The sequence below is a fragment of the Neodiprion lecontei genome, chromosome 7 (genome assembly GCF_021901455.1).
Source record: "Neodiprion lecontei isolate iyNeoLeco1 chromosome 7, iyNeoLeco1.1, whole genome shotgun sequence".
Classification (NCBI taxonomy): domain Eukaryota; kingdom Metazoa; phylum Arthropoda; class Insecta; order Hymenoptera; family Diprionidae; genus Neodiprion; species Neodiprion lecontei.
The window spans coordinates 7,689,122-7,716,826 of NC_060266.1; the positions used below are offsets into that span (position 1 = coordinate 7,689,122).

At 36.4% G+C, this 27,705-nt stretch overlaps 1 protein-coding gene across 2 annotated transcripts; it reads right to left on the minus strand.

Annotated features, from left to right (window-relative positions):
- Positions 1-16,075: 16,075 nt before the first annotated feature.
- LOC107223200 (esterase FE4-like) lies at positions 16,076-27,387 on the minus strand. Of its 2 annotated transcripts, XM_015662813.2 has the most exons (9): positions 27,187-27,387; positions 25,703-25,985; positions 25,293-25,478; positions 25,007-25,206; positions 24,633-24,789; positions 23,403-23,717; positions 22,354-22,492; positions 22,094-22,254; positions 16,076-16,151 (listed from the first exon to the last, which is right to left on the minus strand). In XM_015662813.2, the coding sequence occupies exons 1-9, from the start codon at positions 27,319-27,321 to the stop codon at positions 16,120-16,122; spliced, it is 1,608 nt and encodes a 535-aa protein (XP_015518299.2). In that variant the 5' UTR covers positions 27,322-27,387; the 3' UTR covers positions 16,076-16,119. The 2 variants fall into 2 exon arrangements, with proteins under 2 accessions (XP_015518299.2, XP_046601548.1); XM_046745592.1 differs by lacking the exon at positions 16,076-16,151 and having other exon boundaries at positions 22,109-22,254; positions 23,566-23,717.
- Positions 27,388-27,705: the final 318 nt, after the last annotated feature.

Genomic DNA, 27,705 nt, shown 5'->3' on the forward strand with positions numbered 1-27,705 from the left:
CATGCTATCTGTCAGATTATTGAAATGGCGTTGATTTGTTCCAATGAAGACGTGTCGCTTGGAAGTCAGAATTTCGTGGAAACTATCTTTTATCGAACGGAACGTAAATGATTCGTTATTTGCAATTCTTCAATGAAGTATAAAATAATGTAACTACTTCCAACCGCAAATCAAGGAACAATATAATTTACGAAGCCTGTTGGTATAAAAATTAGACAAAAATGTCAGAAACAAAACTGACCAAAGTCGGCAACACGGAATTGTAAACAGCGTATTACGTTAAATAAGTTTGTACGAATAAATGAACGCATGACAGATGAACCTCAATTTCATCTACGTTGGCAATTTGTTAGCTCGGAAAAAAGAGAGATTATCGTATGTAATAAAAAATACCTATTTACGAATTCCTAACGAATGTGCATTACTTGAGAAATGTAATTTCTGTTACTTGTTATTGCACTTCTTAACAAAATTTTCAATTGGAGAAAAAAAAAGAGGCAGCAATCTTCATTTAATCATACGAAAATAGTATTGATTTAGAGAAACTCAGCACAGTTAATACAAATGCTTACGTTGCATTATTTGCTTTCTCAAAACTGTAATTACGTTGCTTAATTTTCGGAGCGATTCGTCTACATTTCTGTTTCATTAGCAGCGTCGTCGTAAATCGATAACGTTGAGAAACATCTCACGAATAATCTAACGTCAGTCACAGTTGTTAATCGTTCCTTTGAATTCATTGATTAAAACGCGTCGTACGCCCAAAATCAAACTGTAACACCTCGAACAAATCTTGTTTCAGAAAAGTCAACACAAAACTTCATCTATTGATCTTTTAATTTTAAATTCGCGCAAATTATCCGAAATAATATAATTCGAGGTCCTGCAATTTTGGTCTGAGCATGCGACACGTATTATTACTTGGTAATTTAGTGTCGAGAGTTTAATACTGTGTAAAACGGAGTTACATTCAGACAGTCAAATAACATGTATTTAAAAAAAAAAAAAATAGTTTTCCCTATCGATTTCACCTTGCAGCGTATTCATTAATGTTAGTCTACGATTTATAGCACCGGTGACATTACACGAGCAACTTTTAGGTCACGTGTGCAGTTTTTCAGAGCTCCAATTATCTCATATGAAATGCCGTACGTTATTGTGGATTGTTTTACCGTGATAGATAAAACTAGAAATTAATGAATAATCAAAGAAATATGGTTCACTGTTTATTCAATTTACACATACAATGAATTTATTAAACAATTTACTAAATTCAAGTTACTTTTTTTCTGTTTTGCTCATAACTTTTAATAGAATCAAACATTTTTACAGTAAATTTAAGGCAAATATATAGTAATTTACGTCGCTACACCGAATTTTTAAATTTGCAGCCTGATTTAGAAATTTGACAACTATTTGGTACAGTAATTTTTTACTAAATTCACTATCGTTTTCAATAATGCACCCTACGCTGATAACTATCACTAACTTGGAACGCTACAATTAACCTCAGATCAGGAGTTTTTTGCCGTCGCTGTCTGTGAGGTTTATTATTGTAATTTTGCCGATCTATTTTAATCAATAATTAGTAATCTTAAATCGTATATTTTGTCAAATTAAACAAATGTATACATTATCAAATTTAAACTAGTCTCTTAAGTTACGCATGAATATCGTGTTAAACATTTATGTATCATTTTAGCCTGAAGATGGTCGATCAACAAATAAATAGTCATGTTGACCAACACTCGACGAAACTTACCTCTATCAATCCACCCTGGTCACCAATTTTTACTTTATACTTATGTATATTAGGGTGATCCTTACTTGGGGTGTTGATGATTTTTTTTCAGACCACCCCCCAAATCAATTATAAATAATTCAAAAACAATTTCCTAATTCGTTCAGATTTTCATATCAATTCTAACCCGTGCCTGTAAATGGATGGATATCACTATTTAAAATGCACCGGTTTCAGATACATTCTCAGCATATAATTTATTGTAAGAGTGACGATGTTCGAGTCAATCTGTAATTGCGAACATTTAGTGAGTATTAGTACTACTATCTGAGAAAAAATTCACATCATCATACCAACCAATCTCGACGAATTGCAGACCCCAGAAATTTGACTTTTTCTTTTCATTTATAAGAAATGCAATTGTCTGTATTACCTGGTATGATGATGTGAATTTTTTTTCAGATAGTAGCACTAATGCTCACTAGAACCTTACATTTATGGATTTTTTCGAACATTATAACTCTTACCGTAAAATATATACTAAGAACGTGTCCCAAACACGTGTATTTTAAATTGGGAATTCCTTCCTCTTACAGGCACGAGTTACAGTTGATATAAAAATCTGAAAAAATTGTGAATTGTTTTTCAATTATTTATAGTTGATATGATGGGGTGATCTGGAATGAATTCCTCAACATTCTAAATGAGGACCACCCTAATGTATATGTATGGGGGATTCCACCTCGAATCGAGCTAAAAAACTAGATTTTGTCCCTCACCGCTTTTAATGTTTTCGCCTTTTTACTCACTTGAAGTTCGTGTGGAAAGCATCAAATGTGAATTTAGTTCAGATTTTCCTGGCCAAGCATTTTCTTACCACAGCTAGTCGAAAAATCGGTTTCTGACGATTTCTCATTTTTTCAAAGTAACACAGCTCGAATTTACGATGACATATGGAAAAAGTTCCTATAAAAAAGTTTCCCATCTTTTTATAAAATTTTCTCGGAAATTTCTAAAAATAATTTTGTGCGATTTCTCGTTCCTCGTTAAAGTATGGTTTTAATGAAAAATCGTCGAAAATCTTCTGTAACAAAATAGTGCCCCAAAATAGTGTCCTGGAAGTCGAGTTTCACCAGGTAGTGGACCTTGAGCGCAGGATCCAGGAGGTTGAGAACTTAATACTTGAAATCTGCGGAGCGCTATTCTTACACGTCCTCTCTACCGTGCGGTTGTTTCTAGACTGAGGAATTTGGCTAGCTAATTTTCGTCTATATAGATCGATGACGTCAAGAAAAAAAAAATTTTGGGTGACGTCACTTTCTGAACATCCGAACATCCAAACTTTGGTTTCGAACTTTAATACTATGTATGATGTGTGATGTATGATGTATGATGTACGATGATATGATATGATGTACGATTTTAGATTTTACATTTCAGACAAGAAATACGCACTTTATCTTTCCTGCTGATTCCAGACTCAAGCGGCTAGGCCCTTCGATGGTCAGCCGTTGACTGAGGATATGTTCTCCAGTTAACGGGTCAGCTAATAACGCTGCCGTTCTGCGATAGTTAGATGATAAAACTTTTTGCTCGTACCTTTCAAATGTGTATTAAAATACACTCGAAGTTATAAGAAGCTTCGTTTTATCTCTTCCTATCAAAAAAAAAAAATCGCCGACAATCACCCGTTTAGGTCTTCAAATCAGGACACCTCGTTAAATACTGTCTCATATACGGACCATCAATTTCATCTCGATCAAAATTAGCGCAAGCGTGATGTATTACAGTTTTTCTGAATTTTTTTCCGTTCGAACACTTTTCGAAAAACAATTCCGCTTTTCGACCCAACGTAGAGACTTCACTAGCGACTAGCCGAAACAGCGTTTCGATTTTATGCCTACGAAAATTCAACATCGAGAGAGCAAACGAAAAGTTGTTGGAATGATTATGAAAATTATTCTCATGGAATACATGGAGGAGCAGGGCGACGAAGAGGACGAAGGTGGTCGGAGGTGGATGGAGGTGGCAGGAGGTGGTTGGAGCGGGTAGGAAGTATTTGGTGGTGGTTGGAAGTGATCGTGGCTGGTCGTGGAGGACGAGGACGACGAGGTTGATGAGGTGTGGCGATGAGGTGGAGGACGGGGTCGAAGTGGACGAGGAGGACGAAGGTGGTCGGCGGTGGGAGGAGGTAGTTGACGGTGGTTGGAGGTGCTCGAAGGTTGTTGCGGTGGTCGTCGGAGGCGGTTGGCGGTGGACGCGGTTACACGTCTTCTCACGGCGATGATCGAGCTGATCGACATTTCTAAGTCGCAGTCGACAAGTAGTCCTACGTACTCACTTTGTACTGACTCAATTTCAAGCTTTCATACCGACACTACTTTGGCTGCTACGAATGTCGGTGCGAGCCCATCCGAGTAGAGTCGATTATTGTCTTTTATGGTATACAAAATATGTACACTGCAACAGGTATTTACATTTATACAATGTTACATTATACGCTTTTTTTTACATACTTACCAATTTGACCGTCAAATTTTATTTTTTGTGTTTTTTTTTTATTATTATTTTATTATGTTTTATTTATTCTTGTCACACCAAATTTATATCAATTTTGAAGAGCAGAACCCTCGTACGCTACCAGGCCCACCAGGGCCCACTTGCCCGCCGAAAACTGGTTTCAAGAATTTACCCATTCTTCAGTCAACGACGAAACTCACATATCGTGTCAGGAATCGTGATAAATGTCAGACTGAAGTATACACTTCTAGAAAAAGTCGTCAACTGAGGTTATGAACAACACGCGTAACAATTGAAGATCGGGCTCGAGTGCGCAGCAGCGCCACGCGCAGGATAAGCAAATTGCTTGCCGCGCCGCGAAGTTTGAACTGAATTCTCGCCACTGTCTGAATATTTGTTGATATGTCTTCTCAACCACCGCACCACCCACTATGAAGTTTTCCGACAACCTATCGCATTGACGAAGGCACGCTGTGTAGCCCATTCGATTAGGGCACTTTTCAATTACAAGTAATTTGGCCGCATTTTGTATCAAAACTACACTGAAACGGGGTATGAAAAATCGGAAAAAAATACTCTCGAGAAGTTCACAAGAGAATTGAACCCCTTGTAGCCCCTTGTGATATTTCTGCAACAAACTAAATAAGATCCAACAACATCCATACGGAAGGTATTAATGACAAGTCCTTAAATGCTATTAATTTTAAAATTTATGATTTGGGCTACAAGGGGTTAAAATTTTTGCGAACGAACTTTTTACATATGTCGACCAGGGTTTAAGCTACGTACACGCGAAAAATCAAAACATTGTTGAAATCAATTTAATGGATGAGGTGTCATGAAGAACTTGTGTGTTGAAAAAATCTGAAAAACATCAAAGTTCATCCTCTCACTGTGTACTTTGACTGTCAGATTGAAATGAGTTAGGGAAACCGTGCGTTTGATGATGTGGAAATACCCCGTATACGTAACCCCGTGATAATGACGAGCGTGAAAAATTATTCGTAGTTCAAAGTTGTGATCACTCAATTTTGTATCGCGACGAAAATTCGAGGAAATTAATCGTCAACTTCAGATTTCACAGCTCGGTTGGACTTCACGATTTATATAATATGCATCGATGCCGCGAATGCCTATCAAAGAAGCCTGAAACTCTGAGGTACTACTTATCCCTCAACCTTTTCGACGATACGAGATGAAAACGCATCTCTCTAAGGAAGTTGTAAAGATCCTTCGTGGCTCTTCTCGTTCGTGACATCAATTCGGATAGAGGGATTTTACAGACCATATAACGCGGCCTCAACCCCCGAGTATCTACCGCAAGCACGGTGCGTATAATCCGAAAGCTTGATGTACACTAAAAAAAAATTCATATATTCTATACATGTCATATTTATGCACCAGGCATACATTTCACGTTCATATAATGCAATCGGCTCAAGATGTTGGTGCCTGGAATATAAGTGCGATGATTAAAGAACCTTCTAAATCCCAACGTCATGGGGATAAGAATATTGCATCTGCATAATAATACGATTTGAATAAATATCACACACAATGCTTCAACTTGGTTTGACTACGTTTCTCATTGTCAGATGAACTAAACAGAATTACACCTCTTCAAAGATAAATTAAAATTCTTTTTAAAACTGGAATTTTTATTTACGAACCGAGAAAAATCAACAAAGTAGTAAAAACATTGGACAGAGATATCTGTTCGAACTAATTAACCCCTTCAGTCACGCTATTCGGCTTTTTTCCGGCACGGAAGTTTAATTATACGTTTCGGATGTATTTCCCAACGCTTGTAACTATTCAAATATCCGCGCATCGAATCCAAACAAATATTACAAATGGAATTGACTCTATATGTGCATCACGTGGTGTCCGCCTTCATAAATATGCACCTTTCTTCTAGGAGATGGGCTCTCCGAAATTGCGAAACCATCGTCAGAACACCTCGTGTGAAATTGTTTTTCCTAATATGTGTCTTTTATTTTCTTTTTCTTCTTGAAGAATTCAACTTCGATAACGAATAAAATAATTTGCTAATCTGAAGATTCCGTTTCACGTAATCAAACCAGAGATATTTAAAACATCAACTATATCAGGTAACTTCAACAATATAATCACACAGATACACGCTTGAAGCAACCTGTCGCCGTCATGGATAACATTGATTGATCTACTCTTCTGATAATAAAAGATAAATGAATAATTGCTGGCAAAACAATTCAAGATATAAAAATTCGAAAAGACGAAACTTCATTGAAACAAATTGAAATCAAAGTGAGAGACTATCTGAAAAATAATGAAGAAAAAGAGAATATTTGAAAAGGAATAAAGATAAGTTCGATGAACAATTTTAATAAAAGAAAGACGATTTATATTTACAATTTTAATCTGTTTCACTCGATGACTAATAATTTATGCGTTGTATGAATGAATGATTGAATGGATGAACGAATAAATAAATAAGATGTGTTTTTCGGCTATTGCTATAAATTTTATAACAAAAATAAGAAGAATTTTTACAATTCTCACACGCTATTATGATTCATTTTTTGAAGATCGAAATATGTATAGTAGGGTGATTCAAAAAAAAACAAAAATTTTTTTTTTTCTCGCAAATAGGCTTAAAAGTTTCCTTTTGGCGTAAAAAAGTGCCAGTTAAAATTTGAGCCCTTAATATTAATATTCAGGTTGTCCTCATCGCACTTTTCTATTTCCCATAAGAATAACATGGGATAAATTTTTTTTGCACCTTCTGATTTTTATTGCTTGCCTATCGTGTGTCATAAAAAAAAACTATTGCTCAATCTTATAGAGAATTGAACGCTCTACAAAAAAGGTCTCTGATGATTTGTTGCGGAAACTAATAGTTCAAAAGTTATTTGAGGTCAAAATCCAAGTTATCGCAAATTTTACCGTTTTTAATGCATTACAGCGAATTTCATGGTTTGATTAAAAAAATTTATCAGAAAATTTGTGTTTATCTTGAACTTAGTCTTAAGGAAAAATAAGTTTGTCAATAGTTTTTTGGTATAGTGAGGCCAGTGATACTCGTTAAGAAAATTTTTAGCGTCAGTGAGCCTTAAAATCATAGTTTGTTTCCTTTTTGTTCAATCTAAGGGCAATAAATTTTCTTTCAGTCATTTAAAATACTTACATGAGGTATAAATTTAGTGACGATTGGTTTTGTTAAGAAAAGAAATTTATTTATTTTACTTGTACTTATAAATTATTGCGAAAAAACTTATTCATAAATCTGATCTAAATTATTATTATTGAAGATTTTTTTTTAAACAGTCTGGATAACGTTGCCGATGCTCTCGAACTACTTGTATTTTATAAAACAATTTTAAAAATTTACTTCGATAAATTGTTTTAAACAGTCCGCTTTTTTTAAATTATTGCAAAAAATTATTGACAAACTTATGTCTCCTAAAGACTAAGTTCAAGATAAACACAAATTTTCTGATAAATTTTTTTAATCAAACCATGAAATTCGCTGTGATGCATTAAAAACGGTAAAATTTGCGATAACTTGAACTTTGACCTCGAATAACTTTTGAACTATTAGTTTCCGCAACAAATCATAAGAGACCTTTTTTGTAGAGCGTTCAATCCTCTATAAGATTGAGCAATAGTTTTTTTTTTATGACACACGATAGGCAAGCAATAAAAATCAGAAGGTGCAAAAAAAATTTATCCCATGTTATTCTTATGGGAAATAGAAAAGTGCGATGAGGACAACCTGAATATTAATATTAAGGGCTCAAATTTTAACTGGCACTTTTTTACGCCAAAACGAAACTTTTAAGCCTGTTTGCGAGAAAAAAAAAATTTTTTGTTTTTTTTTGAATCACCCTAATGTATAGTATGTATACGCTGAAGGCGAATCTAATGTCAAAACTTCAATAAAACTAAAATCAACCCCTGAAACGGGGTGAATTATCAACGTTGTTTCAGACAGAATTCTTGAATGAGACTTATATGAATATTTATTTTGAGACAGTACGACTTTAAGCCGAGAATAGGTACAACCCTCAATACTATCTATATGCACCCCTAAAGAGGTTAAAAACTGCCCCTATGCATTGAATTTGGTAAATCCGATGCCCATTCTGAAATCTCTGTTCGTCAACCAATAAATTTCAAGCGTTTTTAATATATACGTCAACGAATTAAACTCACGAAAATACGTTTCGTCTGCATATTTTTAAAGTTCAAATATTTTCTTACCTGAAAATATGCGACTTTGCATGGAAAATAGAAAAAAAAATGGGCACTAGTATAGTGGTTTCTGCGACTGAAAGGGTTGACACGTTTCGAAAGTTTCGTCAATCATTTCGGATACTTTATACTTCGGTATAATTTTTTTTTTTTTTAATCTTTTCATTTGGAATCGATAAAATATTGCTATATTAATGGAAATTCGGGGGAGAAATGTCAAATAAAGCGAGAGGAGATAAGTGAATTTGAGATATAAAATCAGAAACGAGTCTGAGTTAGCAAAGCGGACGAGAAGGTAAGAAGGCTGAAAGGGCACGCGGATGACAGTGATGGTACCGAGCGTGTGTCCCTGGAGAAATCAAAAACACTCGGGGTTGCGAGTTCCCACGGAATTGCGCCTACGCGTTTGTTTGAACATCTCCGACTGAGAAAGATGGTCGATTAAATTCCTACAGAGGACCGTGGCATTGTACGCGTGCCACGCTTACGGATATTCCTGGAGGTTGAAACCCTTCCAAGAGATTCCGAGGGCAGAGATACCATCAGTTCCCTCGCTAAGCCTCCAGTATTCCACGGTTGTCCATGTCGCCCCCTCATCTCGGAAGCTCGAGTAAATTTCGATCAGCAAGATTCTTGTTTGAATACCCGCGAAGCTAGCCAACTGTTTTCTGCCGAATCTGAACCCATTCAAAAAAAAACCGTCCAAAAATATGGTGAAACGCGAACTTCGTTCCCTCCGCTAACGTTAAGTACAAATTCAATTACCGAGACCTCGAGTCGGAGCTTGTCGATGTTTTGACTCAATTACCGACTTTCAATCACTTCGTATTCACGGTTCAAAAACGTTCGAGTCTTTTACAGATGTAACAGAGTTCACATATTATCAGTCTAACCTTATTCGGGTCAGAGTATCGAAAGTAATTTCTAGTCGTAGTCATTGTTTACAATACTTTACATAAATATTTTAGTAATAATTCTGCGAAACGGTTTGTCACCACAATCCGAAGAATTCTGTTGCGATTACGAGATCGGATTTACAGAGTGATATCATCTCTAAAAAAATCTCTCAAATCGATTGAAATCTCTCACTCATTGTAATTGAAAATATTATCGTTTCAATGCAACTTATGATTGGCTAATAGACGAATGGTGCCAACGTGCATGCGCTAAAATTCTACAGCAAAAGCAGATGTTTCGTCAGGTTGACCAACCGTCATAAGTTCGAACGACAGGTCACCGCGATTTATTATGTACCTAACCTCAAAAACTTTGACAGATTCTGATGGCAGTTGTACTCAACTTCGGTCATTCTCCGATTGATAATTTTTACAGATAAAAATATTCGCCGTCTGGCCATTCGATCGTCAATAACTGCCACCGACAGCTGTGAAAATTTTTCTGATTATGCACATCGCGGCGACCTGTCATCCGAACTTACGACGGTTGGTCAACCTGACAAAACAACTGCTTTTGCTCTAGACTTTTCACGCCTGCGCTTCAGACCATTCGACCGTTAACTACTCACACTCTTTATACATGAATTGAATAAAACATCAAACAATAATAAAGAAATACGCCATTGTTCGTTGATTCAATTGTGCCTATTTGACCAGGAATGTTTTAGTTGTAATGATTTTACTATATGAGTGTACGAAGTCTATCCCATAAATAACTGCTGATTCTAGATCCCCTGTAAGAAAGGATTTTAGTCGCGCTACAAAGAGCAATTCACCACTCGAACAAAACGTTTTGTAGATTCGAGATATGTCATATTATTTGATTGAGGTAACCAATTGAGTAGTAACTCTCATGATTTGGTAAATAAGATTATTCTTTATCGAACAATTCAGTTAAATCTGCAAAAAACCGTTTGATTATTTTGATAATATCAGTATTGAACCGATTTATTTTATGGGACGAAAAATTGTGTCTCCTCGAAGAAATGCTCCACTAAACACATTTGCAAATTGATTACTTTTAGAAATGCAAAAAGTTTTGTCTATGTGCGCGAGGGTTGATCTATAATCTTTGTTTCCGTCATACATCAGTAGTGAAAAACATCCGACAGATTAACGGCGCGTAAGGATCAACTGCGAAAAGGACCGGCGTATAATTAAGAATAATTCCGACATGAAATTGCCGGAAATTCATCAGATCGGTTCTGGACGTTTTCCTGCACGCGCTAACCGCGAAAGAAACTAGGTGCAAAACTCCGACATTGATGATAAAACCATTAACATCGAAAAACTCACCCCCGTTAGATGGAACGAAGGCACCGAGATCGATTGAGGTGCGCCCACAAACTGTGACAAATGGATGCGCCCGTCGCCGCAACTTCCACCCGAAATTCCCAACTCCGTAAACCGCATGTGTTGCGGACGCCAGTTTCCGAGCCCTGCGGTGGCTTACGGTAAAAATAAGGTTACACCCGCCGCTTGTATAATCCCGTCAAATTTTTTGCCATTTCTGGACGCCCGTGTAATGGCCAACGGCAGCTCGTGCGGATCTCAGTCTTGTGACAAAAGTCGGTTCATGGAAATGAGAAAGGATAACTCGACAAAAATTATTGGAGTGAAACTGTTGAAAATGAGTTGAGGGTTAAAATGTGTTGCAGAGTATATTCGCACGCGAATGGCGATTTCAAGGTTTTTTAAAGACACGCAGACACTTGTGATCGACAACCTCTTCAGAATTATTTTCTCTTCCGATGAAGTCAAGCTGGAGAATCAATGAATAAAATGAGGAAATAGTGGACTGCGCAACTAGTGCGCAAAATAGGTGTTTCCTGCACGAGTCGAGTTTGCAAGGGTAACAAATGTAACGAGTACGGAAGACTATTTTTTCTGACTAAGTGCTCAAAATAGTACATTCCCGCACTAGTGCGGGAATTGGGTTGCGATATCTTTTGTTGTAGTCTAACTAGATATTTCAATTCAATTCCGCAAAATCGAATTTCACGCATTCCGTTTGGAAGAGAACGATTCCATCCTGTCTGAATCACCACAAAATATAAGTTCACAATGTGTTCAGGGTTTTTTGGAAATTTCTGCAACTGCGAAATCCGGTACTGCAATTTGTATTAGGTAGCAAAAATCAAGAAACCGAAACTGAAATTACGATTAGACTAGAATTCTTCGACCGGAAAGCGTGAAAATTGCTTGTCTGCAAATGAAGTTAATTACCTGTCTACGTTCAGTGAACGACTAATTTTCGAGGTAGCACAGCAGATTCTTGAGTTACGAAAACTGACGTGTTGGAATCACAACGTCAAAGTCTGTACCACTATTTGGCTTGCTCGTGAACGCGCTGAGGGGGGTTAATTAAAAAAAAATCTATAATCTTTACAACCAACCTCGTTAAAAAGCAGACATTGGTGAAATTCTCGTTAAATAATATGTATGTATAAGAAAGAAAATGATTTCGTCGGGTCGGGTGATAAATCAAATGACTTGAAAAACTCGTTGCAATAATTTTCAATTCATGGTAGTAAATGTGTCGACAATATATTTCAGCCTTCTGTAACGATTTAACCCTTTCAGCCACAGTGTGGGGCTAAGCGTCCTACTTAAAAAATTTCCATGTCCCAGCCTTATCACAATTTATTTACAACTTCAAATAGTCTTTGTCACTTTGTATAACCCCAAAAACCCTGAGCAACAAGTTTTGACCAGAATCATGGAATTTTTATAGCTTTTTTCAATTTTGCATTCGCTAAATTGGTTCCACCATCTTGAATTTAGAAATTATGAAATTCTGACATCAGTTTCGTGATCAGCGACTCCAAAAACCCCCAAGTAACAAAATTCAGGCCAAAATATCGAGTTGAAAATTGTGTGTCCGAAAGGGCAAACTAATGCGCAATTAGGAACGTTTCACAGAAACTTGAGAAAAATATTAATATCTCCGAAATCACTTGACTTATCAAGCTCAAATTTGGAACGCATTCCCATTTGAGGGTTCTGGAAGAACGGTCGAAATTTCAGAAGCATTCGTTCAACGATGCGAAACTTTTGAACTTCACCGAAGTCTTCACGCAATCAAACATTCCTTTACCATAGAGCATTCCAAACTTCTCACAGTGATGGAATCACAGCTTCAGCTTGCAACCTGTGGAAAGCACGAGGTTCCGTGACCAAAACACAGTACCTGCAAGAGTCGGTGTTGCGGTGACCGTGGACTGACAACATCGAGTGGAGGGAGTCTGTGGGTATGGTAGGCGGTAGTAAGTTGGTCGCCCACAGGATGTCCCAAGCGGGAAATTTACCGTAGTTCCAAACGGAGTTGCGTTAGCGAACAACCAGCAGGATGCAACGTAAACTGGAAAGCTAGTTCACGGCTAATATGAAACTATCCCCGACCGCTTCAGACACGGCCTTAAAGTCACTCCGAAAATCTATAAGCCGTTGGATTTCCGAAGATTTATCACTGGATACTCTTTCAGGCATCAGTCGCTTCTCCCGAAGCTCCGATTTGTGCAACCGCTAATTTGCTTCGTTACGTTCGACGATCAAAGTCTTCAAAACCAAGTCCAAAACTAAGCTGTACTTGGTATTGATTCGCCGCTCCATTCAATGTACGGATTTAATTAAAAACTGACCTTTGAAGTGTGTCGATCTTGAACAGATTGGAAGAAGCGCGCGCTCTTGGAAGTGCTTTTTTGTCTTTCGTCTAGGTATTTTGATCTTCATAATTCTTTGATGAAAATTTAACGGATCTAAACTTGACGACCAATGTCTGCTTTATCGCGGTTATCCGAGTTACATCAACGGATTAATTTACACGGGGTAAACAGAATTACGGTTTAATTATACACCGGGCTTGTGAACCCCCAGAGGATATTCTACCAGGTGGAAGGAGATCTTACTGAATTTACCTCCTACGAACTACGCTTTCTTCTCCTAACGACAGACAGAATGAGTTTTGGAACTTCAGATTTTCTTTTTTATTCTACTCATCCACTCTCCGATGGTTCTTTGGTTACCTTCGAATCTGATTCCAAGTTTGGATATTGTTTGATATGGATTTTAACCGTCTGAAATGCTAAGTCTTCGAACCGTTACTCGAACTCGAACGCGGTATTTCGTAGAAAAAATGGAATTTCATTATCGATTGAACCAAGTCAACAAAATTTCTCTCAACTTATGCTTTGGATCATATATTCTTTGGGTCTTATGAATTCAGCATCATTTTGAATGTCAATATTTTCAACGAGAAGTTTCGTTTTTTTCAAACTAAAATTAGAATTCCCAAAATTAGGAACTGCAGAGTCAAAGAATATTTGAGTTCAAATCCTTCAAAAAAAATTCTACATATATACTTCAAGAAATTTTAAAAGAGTTTCCATCAAATGATTCTCTGATAGTCTTTAATATTCGCGGATTTTTATCGTACTTTTTCTGACGATGATCTTCATTTTCGATTCTTCTGCAATAATTGTCCGATTCCTTAGTTTCGAGGATAATTCCCTCGTTCTTCAATGAATCATAAAACTCCTGTAAACAATCGCATGGAAAGAAAATTGTTCGTAGATAAATATAGACTGAAAAATACAGATACAAATTAAAAATTATATGTAGTTATATTAAGTGCCTTAAGATAATTGAAAGTGAATCTTACTCAACCAAAACAGAAGTAGAATAAAAAAAAAAAATGTTGATAGATTGTGAAAAATGACAATGAAATTCATCATAAAAACCTAGAACAGACTGAAATGTTTTTTGCTGTGGAAAAAAAAGAGAAGTTTTTAAAAACTCATTCTCACGAATGAAATGAACGTATAACATGATACTTTCCGGTCAATGATTGGCATCGTAATATTTTACATCCACAATTTGTCAAATAAATATCCTAAGCTTTCATATGATTCACGTTTTCACTAAAGATTTGACTGGTACGAAATTCGTCTGAAAATGTTCTCTACACCGCGTGTAGCAAACGTGTTGCTATAAAGCGAAAAAAAAGCGATACAGATCCGTGACCGCAAAGAAGTTGCGGCATGGGCGATGAAGATAACGTTCTATCTGGAATCTGAGCGCGATTCTGTTTCGCGCGGGTCATGCTGGGTCTTTCTTGAACCCCACTTGTCTCCGCTGGACGTCCAAAAGCCAAGATAAAGCTCGAGGCGGTGTTGACTGGGCGTCTAGACAACCGCTTCTATCCACCGTACATAAATAATGACACCCAACCGCTGGAAATAACTTTCAGTCATCAAAGGGAAATGCAACGGGGGTCGCTTTTTTCGAGCCTCTCAAGGTTCTGTAGGAACCGATACGGGGCGGGTTCGAAATTCCGAATTCGGAAAGTTCCGAAGACGCTTAATTCCGAATTATTTGGTTTGGCGAAACTCGAAGTAAGGAAATCAAACTTCTACGAAACAACGTGGTTTCGAATGGTCGGAAGCCCGACGGCTCAAAGTTCCAAAATTCAAGTCACGATAGAGCAAGTTTCTGAAAAATAAGTTTCGGTGGAGTAAAATTTCGAAAATTAAAATACACTCACGCAGCGTAGTTTACTCAACGAGCGGATGTAATAATTTAGAAAAACCTAAAATCAGAATTACCAGGATTTCGGACTTGAAAATTTCAAAAACCAAAAACGAAAAAAGATTGAAATCGTGAAAAATCACCCAGCTCGAAATTCACAGAACTGAAAATTTTCAATATTTCAAATTTTGGAACTTTGACTTGTCGGACTTACACCCTTTCGGTATTTTTTTCTTACGGAATTTTACCTACTCGGAACTTTGCACTCTTGGAAGTTTGAGGGTCGGGTTTTGGACAATTCGAAACCTTGACGTTTTGTCAAAGTTTTATTTCTTCACTTCAAGTTGCACCAACAAAAAATTCGGGATTTGGCGTTTTCGAAACTTTTCAAATTCGAAATTTCAACCCCGCCGCTAGCACGGAGCAGTGAAAGGCGAGACAAAGTGGGATATCGAAATTTCAAATTTATTTATCTCACATCAAATGATGATGACTTCAGAGTTTCGCAATGATAATGTTTTTACTGAGCTCAAAAGCAGGTCTTGTACCCTTTTTTGTACGGCTAAAAGGGATGCATAATTTTCAGATGCGTCCAATTCGTATCAAGTAATTTGAAATTCATGGTATTGTGATCAGAATGTTTTCACCCTCCTGTTAGAGAGGCTTTATGCTTGCTTTTTTCGATGGGCGTAATGGAATTCCTTCAGTTTTACATTCTGAATAATGATTACCATTTACTGGAAAAGTTCCGACAATTTCCAACGAATAACGATACTTACTCTAAAAAGAGTAACTGCATCCCATTTTCCCCTACCTTTATCACTTTCAGAGTATGAGTTCAATCTCTGAACACACGAGGAATAACCGATGTGATAAATTCTAGAAAGAAATTTATAAAGTGTACACTTATTGTCGAAAGCATTTTAATCGATGTTACTCGCAATCCACGTTAATCGTCAATTGTTATCGCTGAAACCTTTGAAACTCATCGACATCCAATCACGAGTCCCAGCTTTTAGAATTAATTCAAACATTGAATATTTCCATACGTGCGCGACGATTATATCGATGAATCCACTCCAAAATAATGAATTCCTGCGTAACGTCGTTCTCACAATTATCGTGGAACAAATTGTTTGATCAATCATTTGCTTCGCCTTGTGAAAGGTTACCTAGAAAAAAAGAAACCACATTTGTGAGAACGCTGATGATTATACAAAAACAAAGTTTGTAGTCCTATAATTCAACGATCGAAGTACCGGAACACCGAACCGCAGTGGGAAACTAAAAAAGTTTTAATGCGCAATATCCGATATTGCGGTTAATAAATAATTCTTTTCCAGACAATATGAGGAGAGAACGGAGTCTCTGGATACTCTGGGGAAAAAAACTTTACTGCGAAAAAAGCTTCTCTCGCTCTTGTCCTTTGAGTGAAAACTCGAACCTTCGCAAAGTTATTCAGGATTCTACAACGAGTACCGAACTTTGAAGTTTCCCAAGAAACTGGTAGCCGCCATTCGATTTCAGGTCAGCGTCTTTAACACGTCCGTCAGTTTCGACCGTTTCATCTTTCTCGAAAGCAGTTTGTAAATACATTATTCACCGCGTTTTTGTACGTACGTCACACATATCTCAGCCATTTATTATAGTTGGTGAATGACAGGGACAAGAAATTTGTTGGTTAAAAGAATCCAGTAGATCTGTTAGAATTCATTATACGATTATTCATTTTATTCAGAGGATTATTTCTCGAATGTCCCCAAAACAAATTTCCTTTTTTTTCTATCGTCAATGCAATGTTACAATTTATTGATCGCAATCAATATCGGTGCAATTTTGTAAAATTGAATGTTTGACGAAAACAACGTAATGAAGAAAAGTATTGCGGTTAATTTGTAGAAAATAGTTTTCTAAATAGAATAAGAAATCGTAGCGTGAAATATAACAAATCTACTAGAATTTTAACTATTTTCAAGATATTATGTGGATCTAGATTATTAACCCTCACACTCCACACCGGGGTCAAAATGACACCGCGGCATCTTCGCCATAAATTCCATACGGAAAACATCGGAAATAATCTAATTTGATCCAAGATAAAAAATAAGATATCATAAAAATCGTTAATTAATACTTTTTTCAAAAATTCAAATTCATACTCTTGAATAAAGGTTTTTTTCCATCACGCAGTGCCGAGATATTTTTTTTCTTAAATATCTGTATCTTGAGAGTTATTCAGTCAGTTTTCAGCTCAAAATATTGAAAATTGAGCGACTCATAATTTTTTAAGTATAATAATCTGAGATTTATGAATTTTTATTTCACATTAAAAATTTCATTTTGCTGAGGATAACTAATTTGCCTTGATATTTAATAATTGAAAAGTATCCCAGAATTTTTTCAACTCATTTGAATCGATATCTCAGTTTCTACGCAACGATTTTTGATGTGGGGTCCACAAGGACCCCGATGCGTTACCAGCATTACACACAGGAAGTTTACAGCGTGAGGATTGAAGAATCCGAATTATCAAACGAATAGAGATCAGTTTGCGGACGGACGAAACGATTTTTCGACACACAACTTATACTTTCCCCGTCACGGAAACAAATTAGTAAATTTTTCGCAACCCCTTTTATTCGAGAATGGTCTGCAGTCACGTAGAGAGCGGCACTTCGCAATATCGCACGTATGTCCGCAAGTGAGGGAACAGGAGTGGAAAAATAATTCCAACTTTCACAACGAGCCATTCAGGATTCGTTTCTTTTTTTTCCCTTCTTCTTCTTTCATTCATTTTACTTTTTACGTGTACACTTTCTTTCGTTCCTCCTTCTCCTCCCTTCTTTACTTTTTTACCCGCAAGCACTTCCGGGCAAAAAAAAAATAAATAATTTCGCCACCTGAAATTCACCGGCTCTTTTCTTCTAACGAAGTTGCCAGACGGCGTTACATTTCAAAGAAATTTTTTCACCGTTCCGAGCGCTGTGATCGTTACCGGTAATAACATCAGGCACAGAAGACGGACACTGAATTTTGCTCATTAAGCCACTAGAAGATGATTGGTCAATTTTTTTTTTTTATCGTCAACAAATTTTTCGTCAGTTTAAAATTGTATTTTTTCAGTACATTCACTCTTAGCTGTTAAGATCACTTTGACGCTTAATTGTGCTCCGGTTTTTCAGTAACCAAGAATTTGACCGATCGGGTTTGCGCCTGGAAAATATTCATATGAGCACAAAGTAAAGGAATCGAAAATAATTAGGAAATATTTTGTCGTTTTCCGATTACCTAAAACTTGAAGCAAATACAACAGATTAAAAACTGCGACAATTTGACGAAACCGACGCTAGTTTTGCGTTCCTCGGCTTTATCACACGTGAAAATTGTTTGGTTTTCGATTCGTGCAAACATAAATGTTGTTGTTGAAAAATTCGATCTCTAACATTTTCTTATTCTCAGTTTTCGGTATCATTTACGAAGATAAAGCAGAGATTTTTTCAAATCAATTAAAATTCCTTCGCTCCGGCATTGAGTGCTTTTGACACATTCATGAAGCTTGTATCCACGGTAGAGGAAGTGAGTAAAGATCCGTTCTTTAGTGCTTCGCAAAGCGCGGAGCGACGGCGTGGAAAACGAAATAGAACGGCGAAAAATCTGTTCGTTTGATACATAGTTGATGAAAATGGGAAATTCCCTGTTGAAAATTCATGGGATTCCGGGACGATACGTGCTCTTTAGCACCCGAGCATTGTGTGTATTATATATTCGTGCACGCTTCAATCTACGTGCCCATTGTGTTTTAACCAATTTACCGGCGAGCTATCTCCGAGCTTATCGAGGTGCGACTGGTTTGAATAATCTGATTTCACAACGAAAGCTCAATTTCCACCGGCACCGTACGTTCTTCTGCCTAGCTGGATGCGATATTTAACGACGCACTGCACCGACTCTCGGCCATTTCATAATACCTACTCTCTCGGCGTCCCGACGCTCGGTACTTCGTTTAATAGCCTGCATGGGAATCTCAGTGTATGTATCTACAATTTGCATACATGATACACGAGCTCGGGTCTACGTGTATATGGGGCAGTCCAAAGGAAGGTGAGCAACGTTTCACCCCAACTCCCGTCGCACTGAGAAAAATTTCATTTGTTATAATAACTAGAAAAATTCACGTTCTATAACTCGAAGATTGTGCAGTTGGAAAAAAATTGTACTGGGGAAAAAATGGTGTTTTTTTTTTTTTTTTTTTTTTTTTTATTGGAGTTGGTGGAAAATTATTTTTTCGGAATTTTATGGAAATTGTAAGTGCATTGTTTTCAACGAAAAACTCACAAAAAAACGATTTTTTTTCAGAAGCTACGTTCTCAATAAGTTTGAAACTATTTCTGCATTCTCTTTGATCGAAAAAAAAATTTTTTGACCGCCGTTTGAGAATTATGCCTCTTTTCGCACATCAATGTTAGACCGGTGAAGGAAAATGTATCAAAAAGCATACAAAATGAAAAAAAATACAAAATTCAGTATAGTTCACTAAGGAGAGATTTGACTGGATCAAAAATTAAAAAAACAATAAACAATACGAATTTCATCACAATTCGTCGAGGAGAAAAGCAAGTAAATGCGAGTTTAACTATTCTGGAAATTGAAAAAATAATTAATAAAAACAATTAATTGGTTCAAAAATGAATAAAAATAAGTGTGTCTCTTTTATTCACTGCTGCCCACTTCAGTTTGATTGGTATATTTTTAGTTTTAGCCGAAGGACTTGCATGATTTTTTTGATAATTTTCAAAATTCGTTGAATTCACTATTCGATTAAGGAGCTCTAGAGACGTCGAGGGTGATTATAAACATGTGAAAAAAAAATTGAAATGCTTGTTAAAGTTAAACAAAAACATAAAAAATCACGGACCAAATCCAAGATGGTGAGAGTTAGACCCCATATGAATTGAACTGGAATGCTCTATATAAATACACTACCTGTGCATTTGCACGTATTTATACGGGGTAAAAGATAGTGCATTTTCATAGCGCACAGCTGGAGTGTAATACCTACGTATTATGTGCGGTGATATTTTGGAACTTTTATATACCTAGATACAGTGTTTAAAAATTCACCAAGCGTAAAGTCGAGTTATAGCTAACATTAATAAATCGAAATAATCTAATCGAGTCAAGTTTAATATTACTTACGTAATCTCTCTTCAAGATGGAAAGAAGATTGAGTCTAGGAATTCTAACGCAGACTGTTTTCCGCCTGACTGGCACACTCAGACATTTATTTCAAGAATGTAAGAAGAACTTTCTTACTTTTTCTTGTCTTTTGTAGAAATATACAAGTATTTTTGAAAGCAGCATTTATGTCGCAGAATGCCAGAAAAGTCAGGCTGTCGCTCACCGGCAAAACTTAGATTATTATTAATTATAAATTATAAATTTTCACAATCAACACTGCAATTTTAACAGAAACTCAGTTTAATTTCAATTCTTTGTTTGGAAACTCAGTTACTCTGTTTTTCTCTTCAATAGACCATATAATTCATGAAAAATGCACGAACGCAAAATAATAATGATGATAGCAAGTAAAAAAATCCGTTCAACGATGCATTAAATACAAAAGAAGATTTCTTGAATTCCACACGCGAATCACAGTTCACGGTGTTATTTAAAAAAATGAAAAAATAAACAACGGAAACTTTAAATATTGCACTGACTTCGCAACTTTTTCAACCGCGAGTAAAAAGTATTAAAAATCCAAAACTGAACAGGAAAAAAATAATCATCAAGCGTGACTAGGACTTTTCTCGGAAGGGACTTTATTTCCGACTCTATTCTGGCCGCAATTTTTATTTGAGAATTGGGACTTTTAAATCGGGCTCATATTTCGCGCAAATGCGTTTTAAAGAAAAATACGTCATTTCCGTCCCGCTATTGAGGTCAAAAAAGCTAACTTTATGGTCGAGTTAGGGATAAAATATTTTTATTTTTTCTTCTGAGAAAAAGAAGACAAGTATATTAGACTGGGCCAAAAAAATTGACTATTTTTTTTTCAAGTATATACCGGAGCCAGTAATTGTTCATTATGACAAAGCTTGATTACAGCAATTATAATATTCGGTTTTTCTCATTTCCAAAAACATTTAACATATCATGGGCCGTAATTTCTCTTTGAATTAGAGAAAAGAAGATATCCATATCGAATTGTTTTTTTTTTTTCAACATATCATCTTACAATAATACTGAGAAGGTTTTTTTTCAAAAGGACACTGTTCAAATTACTTGCCGTCCTTTTTTTTTACTCTTCAAAAGTATTTTGAAGAGATTAAGATTACTTTATAATCGCTGTGTAAACGAATTTTTCAATCTCGACCGTAAGACGCCGATGATCTTAATCCCAAGTCTAGTGAAAGGTTTGAAATAATTTCGAAGCCGTTCACGGCACTAAAAATACCGGCAATTTTTCACCTTTTTCGAGAAATGATTAACGACGTGAATAAGAAATTCAAATACTCGAGACGCGATCCTGACTCCAGGATAAATCAAATAATCGCGATTGCACGCCATTTGAGATGAAAGATATTCAGGCTACGATCACTCGACCAGAAAACCGGTGCAATATTTTCAAGCACATTTCTTCCGATTGCAAATATGACAACTCCGACGACGAGAAAACAATTTCGCCAAGGGCTTGAAAATCAATCTAGAAATGATCGCATTCCACACATCCTAACCGAGGTAGAAAAAAATGTCTCTAGAAATATTTCCAAAATCGACAATGAAACCACTTCTTCGAAATTTCTTAAAAAATAAAGCACTAGGTTCGACGAAGGATTAAAATCATGAAAATGGAATCAGGAGTTGCAAGTGTCAACTAGAAAAGTTCGAACGGTTAATGCCGTTCAACTTTGTTGAATATGATTCATACGATGATTAACTTTCAGAGTTTCCCGTCAGACTCAGATTTTGGTTGAGGTTTGTTGGAAGTTATTCACCAGAAAAAAAAACAATGTAATCCTTGACGTGAACGCGATAGCGATTCGTGTAAGTTTCACAAACTGATTAATCTTCGCGTGAAATTCAAGACACCTTGGCTAAGCGATACGTTACTAACTCTTAACGATATCAGAGATTCTCTTGAACAGCAACTCGACCTCTTCATCCGGATTTACACCAGCGGAAAGCTCCGAACCAATTTCCAAGTAATTTTTCGTTGTTCGTGTTACTGGATCCCATTTCACAGTAATTAAATCATCGATCTGGGGTGTCGGATTTCTGTTGAAAAATATTGTTGTAATCTGCTTTCGAACGTTGGCTCCACAATGTGTAAATATAACTTCGACGATCGAAGCTGTTCATTAATAAGACACTCACCCGGTTTTTGCAAAGTCTGTCCACATCTTGACAAACCTATCGGACACTGTTTGCTCGATTGAGTTTGGTTCAATTTTAAGTAGATCGGCAAAGCGCAAAGGATGAAATAGATACGGGACTTCATCCTCGTGAGATGTACCTGCGAAACATAGTAGATGAACAGAACAGAGACAGTGCTACCTTCAGCAAAAGTTTTCTCACACAATGAGTTCGTGTTTAAGTTTAGCGAAATATTTCATCTCACGAATGATTACCAAAAATTCATATTCTCGGATGACAGGAATCAATACACGATGGATACACATGAGACATTCCACGTCAAATTAGTTGTCCATGTATCTCATCCCCTTCGATTCAGATCAATGTTTGGTATGATGTCAACCCTAAAGCGTGTCCGGAATTTTTTCAGATTTTCTTCACCCACTGTTGAAATTTAAACAAAATTGCGAAACCAATTACGAAAACGCGATTTTTAAAAATCTTAAAAAATTCACATGGATTCTTTGATTCAAAATGTGAGTTTTGAGCAGCACATGATAATGGAATTTCAATATTTATTATTTCTTTCACAAATTTTTAGTTTTTCTATGTCGGTATTGTATTTGCTTTTTTGTTTTTTACATGCCTCGATCTAAATAGATTACAGAATCACATTATTTTCATGATTCCGTGATCTATTTAGATCGTGGAATAGAAGAAAAAAAAAATAAAAATAAAAATAAAAACTCCAATTCTCACATGGAAAAACTAATAATTGCGAAAGAAATAGTAAATATTGGAATCACATTTCAAATCACAGAATCTGTGTGAATTTACACAGATTTATAAAAATAGCGTTGTCGTAATTGGTTTCTCGATTATTTTAAATTTCACCGGCGGTTAAAGAAACCTGAACAAAAATTCCGTGACCTTTTTGAGTCGGTACGAATATCGTACGAAAGAATTATTAAAATCGAAGAGGATGAGGTTGGTATATGGACTGGCAGCCTGACGTGGAATGCACCATATATTCAATACAAACAATCATATTTATGAGTGTACGTAAATACCTTTCATCGAGCTTTTGTAAACTAATTTTGTCAAGGACTTGGGACTGTCGTAAGAAAACTTGTAAAAGTACGTCGGCGTCCTCTTCTTCTGCTGATATTCAACCACTTTTTGGGTCCCGTTGAGGAAATACGTATCTCCGTAATACCGGACTAAGTCACTTACTGCATCTGTGGTTATTGGTTTATCCTTGAAGTAAAACTTTCTCAACTCATCCGCAACCTGAGATACTTTTGATGGATTTTCCATAATCAAATCTGCAGGCACCGTACGCTCGAAATTCTTATCGAGTTCTTCAAACATCCAATCATGAGGTGCTACGGACAATTGAAACAAAATGTTTGCACGGAAGGAGAAGCAATTTCTTACCTAAAGAATTTAACGATTTTTCAGGTTAAGACAATGCTTGAGAGACGACAAATACGTGCAAACGAAAAGACCGTTTTCGATGGCATCAACTCTAAATATCACAAGTGAATGATAACATTCGCAAAATCAATACAAAATGTCTACATTATAAATTTCAACACACATCATTTGACAAATGGCGTTCCTACAAGTTCGTTTGTACAAGTGGCGGTCTCATAATTCAAATTCAATTAAATTAAATTAAATTTAATTAAATCAAAATTTACGGAATTGAGAGTTAAATGTATGAGAAACGAACTTGTAGGAACGCCACTTGTAGAAACGGTATATATTGTGTTGATTCAACGATAAATAATTGACGTGTTGAATTTTTTATTTAGACATGTAACCCTTTTCGTTAATAACACAGGCCTACTAAATATAACTTTTAATTTCCCCCTCAAGTAACAATGCTTTTTTTCGGTATTTTAGGTTTGTTGAATTGAAATATAGCGTTAGTTTTGTTACAGCACATCGAGATTTATTTTTATGGAAAAATAAATAAAACGAATATAAAACTGAATGTTCAAATATGCATTGAACAGCATTAGGTTCAAACAGGATTTAAGAGACTAGATAATAATCTCGATGTGCTGTAAAAAAATTAGCGTTATATTTTAATTAAAAATACTTAAACATCTCAAAAAAAAAAAAAACAGTTTTCTTTTGAGGGAGAAATTAAAAGTTATATTTTGCAGGCCAGTGTTATTCAATCATTATCTTACTAAATATTTTCTTTCCCCTCCATAATAATACCACCGATACAGATACAGCGAGATAGTTGTCATGTACACGTGCAAAAAACTGTATTTTTTTAAACTTACTCAACAAGAACAAAATTCCCTCATGACTGTTGTAACCAATGATCACGGGCACGTCAAAACCTTCCACTGCAAGTTCTTCAGGGGGTTTCGGCATGAACGGCTCTTTGCTTTTGTCATCGACGCTCGGTCGAAATGGAGTTAAGAATTTAAACCTGTCCTAACAGACAAATGACAGCTCTTATATTCGCAAGCATTCGGACTGCTAACGTGTTGTAGAAAATGAAAACAGGATTTCACGGCGATGTCATCGTGTAAATAAGTCTTTTTGTAATAATAACGTTAATAATACTACAAGACCATCGGAGCATGTATTCAAACTCACGGAATATATTTTTGATGTTTTTTTTTCAACTTTATTCTACCGACATACTTACCTCATCAGTCTGAAATTGTTCTTGAGCTTCTATAAGCTTGGCAGCCGGAACAGTGCGCAGATACTCAACAATCTCGTGAGGATCAGTGATTTCGTTTCCAAGAACAGCGACATAGCGTCGAGCAGTTTCGACTGACAGTGGAGTCCCTATCCAAGGAAACAGCATTGTTCCGCTCTGCATAATGGCCTTGTGGAAAAGACCTAGACGTCAATGGTACTGTTCAGAAAGTTGCTCATAATAATGCACGATGACATAATACATCGATGACGAAACGCATCTTGTATACCTTTAGAAATCGGCGATACGAGTTGATAATGCACCGAGGAACTGCCCGCACTTTCTCCGAAGAGAGTAACATTGTTTGGATCGCCACCAAACTGGGCGATGTTTTCCCTAACCCATTTCAGAGCTGCCACTTGATCTTTCAGACCCATATTACCAGGCACCACCTCGTGATCGAGTTTCAGGAAACCTTGAATTTTATTGTACTTTAGTGTTACAAATCCTTAGGAGAAAGGTGTTCCAGGTCAATGTCACCGATTTGATTTCTTTCGTAATATGTTGTAGTGGACTAAAAACTAAGCGACACGTTTTTTTTATCTACCATTGGATAGTTTAAGGAGGTGAAACCGACCTCCAAAGTTGGGTATGTCAAGGGGCGGTTTAAATGGTAAGACGAACATCGAATGGACTCACCGAAGACACCAAGTCTGTATTGTATCGAGACGACTAAAATGTCCTGCTTCATCAGGTAATCTGGACCAAACATGTCATCACCTCCATCGCCCATTATAAAAGCTCCTCCGTGAATCCAAACCATCACTGGCCGCGATCCTTTTAAAGATGTGGTTGCTACATTGAGATACAGACAGTCTTCATCGCCGACCATGTTCGATGTTATGTAGTCTATTTGAATACACTTTGGCCCCTCTTTAGAAGCATCTCGGACGCCAGTCCAAGGTCGTGGGGGTTGAGGATCCTGGTGAAGAAATTTGTGACAAATGGCAATGAAAACTGTTTTCATTGTTGATGGTTTGTGTTGAAATCAAAGTTATTACGGAAATGAAGAAATTTCTAAATTTTCGTTTGATAAATGTCAAACGAACTTTGAAATTACTGGTAATTGTGTTGTTTTTCAGGAAGATTCTAGGCTACCTTGTGTTTAATTGTTTATGAATTATAGATCAATCAGTTTGGCATTGTGCAAAAACTTTACTAGGACACCAGCAATCCGGATGGCGGTTTATTGAAATATCAGCCATATTTTTTTACTATTATTTTATATGCGTGAAGTGAAAAACGACAAGTAAGTACCGGGAATTCAAGTACTTTTCACCTGTAATTTTTCTTGCATCAATACGATCAGTGTTGTGTAGTGATTTAGTGGTTAGAGATTAACAGACATGTTTCTAGACTTTCTGAAATATTTTATCGGTCACCGTCGTTGAACTGGACCTCACTACACCAGCAACGTGACGCGAACCTCAGTATCAACATTGAGTGAGCCGGCACTTTCGTTAACCCTTTGAATCATAGTGGTAAGTATTCTAACCACCTATTTTACATGCATTTTTTGTATATCTAGAGAAATTTTCGACATATTACTTTGCGGTTTTTTGCTGTTTCTAATGGTAAATGTACTAATAGATTTTCAATACATAGGAATAAATATTGCGATACAATGTAAATTATCATTGTAAGCAACAGATTGATCGAAGAAAATGGTGAAAATTGAAGTAATGACTCATTTACGATGCAGTTACTCCTCTGCACGTACACACGTTTTACAGTAATTACATGTTTTTGGGGCTGCTGATTACGAATCTGAAATCAGATTTTGAAAATTCACTATGACGAATCCAATCAGCGAGCCCGAAAATCACTGAATATAGATTTTGACCGGATTTCAGAATACTATAAAATATGACTCAGCACAATAATGTGTGACTCAAAGGGTCAACGTTTAAGCAATCTCTATCGACACTGCCACGCTTAACTAGGAGTGCACGAGTATGCCGTTTCTTTTTGTAGGATATTCGATAAAGAAGGATTAGTTTCATTTTAACTACCTTACTGCTCATACCTAATGATAATAATAATAATAATAATAATAATAATAATAATAATAAAAACGAAAACGACGTTTTGTAGTTTACTCATTGCACGAAACGCGGACGTACCGAAAACCTCAGATCCCCTAGAGGAGGCGCTGCAAATGGAATTCCCTTAAAAGAGATGTAGGATCCTCCAACGACACTTTTCACAATCGTACCGCGAAGCCAACCTTGTTTCACATTCACCATAGGCCCACCCATGCTAGACTATTAAAGCAATTAGACCACCCAATTCTACCGCCGTCTATGTTCATCTGGCATTGCATACAGCTAGTCTACAACGAGTATCGTCAGTGCTTTATCAACAAGGCATCGAAATTCCCAGGCACGATTGTGTTATCTCAGATTAATCTTACACACACAGTTTATTTCTATGTCATGATTATCATTTTTAAATCATGTCATAATAACGTTAATAAAAAGATATGACCGACTTCCAAAAAATTACTCAATATACCTTTGCTCTACGAACAACGAAATCATTTATTTCTTTTAGAGAGAGCTATCTGAAACCAAGAGCGCGTATAATTTTCTGAATTTTATTTTTCATCGCCAATCGTTTTGCAGACTTATTTTCAAGATAGA

Excerpts from the sequence above, each read along its gene's own strand:
- LOC107223200 (XM_015662813.2), bottom strand. The coding sequence starts at position 27,321 with ATGGGTGGGCCTATGGTGAATGTGAAACAAGGTTGGCTTCGCGGTACG. Across the intron at positions 22,255-22,353 it reads ACAGACTTTGCAAAAACCGG|AAATCCGACACCCCAGATCG; the intron begins GTGAGTGTCTTA and ends ATTTTTCAACAG. Across the intron at positions 16,152-22,093 it reads AATCTCTGATATCGTTAAGA|GTAACCTTTCACAAGGCGAA; the intron begins GTTAGTAACGTA and ends CTTTTTTTCTAG.